This window comes from Colobus angolensis, unplaced genomic scaffold (assembly GCF_000951035.1).
Source record: "Colobus angolensis palliatus isolate OR3802 unplaced genomic scaffold, Cang.pa_1.0 Scaffold88, whole genome shotgun sequence".
Lineage (NCBI taxonomy): Eukaryota > Metazoa > Chordata > Mammalia > Primates > Cercopithecidae > Colobus > Colobus angolensis.
Genome location: NW_012122709.1, coordinates 3365852 through 3370159, shown reverse-complemented (window position 1 = coordinate 3370159; position 4308 = coordinate 3365852). Strand labels below are relative to the sequence as shown.

At 51.2% G+C, this 4308-nt stretch overlaps 1 protein-coding gene across 1 annotated transcript; it reads right to left on the bottom strand.

Annotated features, from left to right (window-relative positions):
* Nucleotides 1-441: 441 nt before the first annotated feature.
* CTSG (cathepsin G) lies at nucleotides 442-3152 on the bottom strand. Its single transcript, XM_011930719.1, has 5 exons — nucleotides 3061-3152; nucleotides 2150-2297; nucleotides 1563-1698; nucleotides 1133-1387; nucleotides 442-698 (listed from the first exon to the last, which is right to left on the bottom strand). Exons 1-5 carry the CDS (start codon nucleotides 3113-3115, stop codon nucleotides 525-527), a joined length of 768 nt encoding a protein of 255 aa, XP_011786109.1. The 5' UTR covers nucleotides 3116-3152; the 3' UTR covers nucleotides 442-524.
* Nucleotides 3153-4308: the final 1156 nt, after the last annotated feature.

The window sequence follows — 4308 nt, the reverse complement described above, 5'->3', positions numbered from 1 at the left end:
ACTTTAGCCTCCCTAGTAGCTGGGACTACAGGCACTTGCCACCATGCCTGGCTAATTTTAAAATTTTGTGTAGAGACAGTGTTTCCCTATGTTTCCCAGACCTAATCCCCAATGTGATGGCATTAGGTGGGGCCTTTGGGATGTGATTACATCGTAAGAGCTGAGCTCTTTGAATGGGACTAGGTCCTTTGTAAAAGAGACATCAGAGAATTCCTTTGCCCCTTTACCATATGAGGACATAGGGAGACGACGATTGTCTGTGAACCAGAAAACGGGCCCTTATTAGACACTGAATCAGCTAGTGACTTGATCTTAGACTTCTTAGCTTCTAAACCTGTGAGAAATAAATTTGTTATTTATAAGCCACCCAATTTGTGCTATTTTGTTGTAGCAATCCAGACAAACTAAGTACTGAATGACGTTTAATGAACAAATGAGGAATTGGTTATTTATACTCTGGGGACGTTTATTAAGGCTCTGGCAACCCTGTGGAGCTGGTCTGTGTCCCCGAGAAGAATAGTCAGTCACAAGGGCATCTCCATCTGATCCAGCTGTTTGAAGCTTCTCATTGTTCTCCTTATCCAGGGCAGGAAACTTGAGATCCTGGTGAAGACTTCTGGAGGAATCCCTGACGATTTTCCATAGGAGACGATGCCATGGGCCACATTGTTACACAGCAGGGGGCCTCCGGAGTCCCCCTGTAGGTAGAGAGGGGAAGGGAGACTGAGACAGGCCTCCTTGCTCCTGCTGCCCTGAGCTCTGGGCTCTCAGAGAAGGCAGGGGTGGGTGGGCCCCTTCAATTACTGGGTGTGTGTGAGATGGAAGATTGGTGGGGTGCAGGGCCAAGCCTCTGGACCCTTTTGGTCGCTGGACTTCAGCTCCGTCTGAGTTACTGTCTCCAGCCCAATCCAAGTCAAGGTACCTCCCCCTTCTCCAGGAGAATGTTGCCTACGTATATGTTGTGGGTCTTCCTCCTATTCCCCCAGAGACCAGGTTGGTGGGGAAATCAGTCCCCAGCTCACCCTGGTCTGGCCCCCAGGCTGAGGCTGTGGGGATGGAATCTGTTCGCACTGCCCTGGCTCTGCATGGGCCCCTCTATCCCGGGGTGTGTTGGCCAATGCCCATGCGTTACCCTGAAGGCAGCCTTCCGTTCCCGCCGGTCCCCCACACAAATCTGCCTTCGGCCGTCATAGGAACGGAAGAGGCGGAGGCACTGCCTGTCCCTCTGCACTGTCAGCTGCACCTCTCGGAGCGTGTCTGTTCTCCTCGTCTGGCTGACCAAGCCCCAGCCAGCCACAGTGCACTGCGTCCCGGGTCTCAGTCTCTCCTGGGTGCTAGGCAGAGCCACTGGTCTCACATTTTGATTCTGTCTGACTCTTCGGCTCAGCTGGAGGAAGAATGTAGGCATTCCCGCTCAGCTGGGGCCTCCAGCCAAGGCTCAGGGGTCGCTGGTGTAGTACACGTCCCATACCCTCCCCGCTACCCTGAAGCCTTGCCCTCACTTCCTCCTCCATTGTTCCTGGACACACTAGGAAGGAGGCAGAGGGCCAGGTCGGTGGTACCTGCAATAACATGATGTCATTCTGGATGGTCTGCCGATTATATTGAGGGTGGCGGATAGCTCTGCGCACAGTGATGTGTTGTTGGGTGTTTTCCCGTCTTCGGATGTTGTGGGCACCCAGGGTGACATTTATAGAGCTGCAAAAGCAAGAGGTAGGTCTGGGCTGCAGGAGCTATGGTCCACCAGCTCTGCAGGGTAGGCGGACAGCACTGGGAGGGCAAGACTGCAGCTAACCAGAATCGAGGGGATGGGAGGGCCCAGGGGCTCAGCTGTATCCTCTTTCTCAGCAGCTCTGAGCTAGGGATGACAGGGTGGTAGTTGCCTTCAGGTTTGCTGCCCCAGATTAAATTGATAAATAGCCTGAGTTTATATTTTGAGCCCCAATATGTGTCTTCCATCTCTTCCTCTTGCTCTTTTTGATCATATCCTACTTTCCTCATCATTTATACTGGCCTGTTCCCTCCTGCAAAGACTCACTTGGTCTCTCTTTCATCCTTTCATTGCTACAACCCTTCTTTCAGATGGCTGCTCCGAAGAGCTCCCCAGGGCTGTGTTCCTGGCTGCCCAGGAAGCTCCTTAACTCCTCACCTTCCCCAGCAGTGAGCTGCTGTCAGCACAAAGTTGTCTCGCACCAGGAACCCTCCGCAGCTGCTCCGACCTCCTGGAGACTGGATCTGAAGATAGGCCATGTAGGGGCGGGAGTGGGGCCTGGTCTCCTGGCCTCCGATGATCTCCCCTGGAAGGAAGCATTTGGCACTTAACTCTATGCTTGCTGAACCTGCAGTGTGGGTACCAGATTGGTGGCTCCAGAAAGGCTGGAAGATGGGGATGGCAGGAGAGAGGGTGCAGGAGAGGGAGGAGATGGTGCTGAGGGTTGGAGTCTATGGGGCACCAGATTGGGAGGGGGCTTCTGGGTTCTACAGGAAACACTGCTGTCTTGAAAGGAGCTCTTTTCCCCATCCTAGGCCTCAGCTCCCTTCTCCTCTCCAAAAGAGGGAGAACAACCCTTGTTCCAAGCAAGGCCAACTTCAGCCACAGGTATTGAGGAGATGCTTTGCTGTAAGTACAGGATTGTTCCTGAAGTTCCCTTATACTTTCATCCTCATGGAGCTTCCCAGAGCCCTCTGAGTCCAATTCAAGACCAGGTGGGACTGGTGTTTAAAAATCTAGACATGAGCTGATGGTACTGTTACTGCTGTAGTCTTACCTCCTAGGTAAGCTCTGACACATGCTGCCGAATTATTTATACAAAGCAAGTTTTTATAGCACTTACAGTATGCGGGCATTTCCAAGACATTGAAGTACTCTAACTTATTTAACTCTCATGGCAACTCCACAACGTCGGTATTAATACTATTCTCATTTTATAGATGAGGAAACTGAGGAAATATGAATTCAAATAACTTGCTCAACAGTACAGAATTGGGATATACAAGGCAATTTGGCTCAAGAATCTATAGAATGATGTTAGGCCTCTGCGGTTAGGGGCGGTCACTCACCTGCCTTGGCCCCAGTGGGTAGGAGAAAGGCCAGCAGAAGCAGAAGTGGCTGCATCTTTCCTGAAAGGCTGCCCAGTCAGTTGCTGCTTTGCTTCCTTCTGCTAGACTTTAAGGCCCTGAGAGAGGAAGGAAGGGGTGGGGATAGGGGATTGAGAATTCACAGTCCCATTCTCCTGCTACCACGATAGGTTTCATCACCCAAGGCTGCTCAGGAGGTTTGCCCGCAAACTGCCGGAGATCTGGGTGAGAGGGTGTAATCCAAGCCAACATGGCGAGCTCTTGTGCAGCTGCTGAGTCAGTGCCGAGAACAGAAATAGGAATCCAGCACAACAAGGAAGGGGCTTTGGGCATTGTGTCCAGAACCCTCAATCCATCAAATTCCAGAATACTCCAGCAAAGCAAGAAAGCTGGCAGCTGCCCAATTCCTGTTTTCTACTCCTCTGGGATTAGAGCATCAGTCCTTTTGAATTTCTGGGTTTCTCTTAATGAATGCAAGTTCCCTGGATTGCTTATCTGTATGTACTTAATAAGTCTGGGACAAGGATGATTGAAAGGGTGTGGTGTGGTGAGGGATGTGGGTAAGAACATCAGGAAAAAGTTGAAAGGGGCAGAAGAGGAAAGGGTAAGCCTGCCTGCTTTCACTGTTTTGCCCAAGACCACCCTGCTGAGATCCCTGTTGCCCCAATTTCTTTCTAGAAGTTGTCAAGTCAGATTGCGTAGGCACTCTCCTGAGTAGGTGAAGCGTGCTGCTGGAGAAAGAAAAGGAAGAACAAGGCTCTGACACTCACAATTACTTTCTCAGGTCACTGGAGGCCTCAGTGAAAGTTATGACACAATTGAAGACTTCTACTTGCCTGCTTCCTACCCAAGGTTAAAGTCTTTTTTTTTTTTTTTTTTTTTGAGACGGAGTCTCGCTCTGTCACCCAGGCTGGAGTGCAGTGGCGCGATCTCGGCTCACTGCAAGCTCCGCCTCCCGGGTTTACGCCATTCTCCTGCCTCAGCCTCCTGAGTAGCTGGGACTACAGGCGCCCGCCATCTCGCCCGGCTAGTTTTTTGTATTTTTTAGTAGAGACGGGGTTTCAGACCAGGATGGTCTCGATCTCCTGACCTCGTGATCCACCCGTCTCGGCCTCCCAAAGTGCTGGGATTACAGGCTTGAGCCACCGTGCCCGGCCAGCCAAGGTTAAAGTCTTTATGTTCCAGATGGCTCCTTGCTTGCAGAAAAGGTTTAGTGACTTGATTTTATTG

Bases quoted from the DNA above. Each gene is read 5' to 3' on its own strand.
- CTSG (XM_011930719.1), bottom strand. From the start codon at position 3,115: ATGCAGCCACTTCTGCTTCTGCTGGCCTTTCTCCTACCCACTGGGGCC. The intron at 2,298-3,060 runs GTGAGTGACCGC...GCTTCCTTCCAG, and splicing joins ACCCACTGGGGCCAAGGCAG to GGGAGATCATCGGAGGCCAG. The intron at 699-1,132 runs GTAACGCATGGG...CTCTACCTACAG, and splicing joins AACGGAAGGCTGCCTTCAGG to GGGGACTCCGGAGGCCCCCT.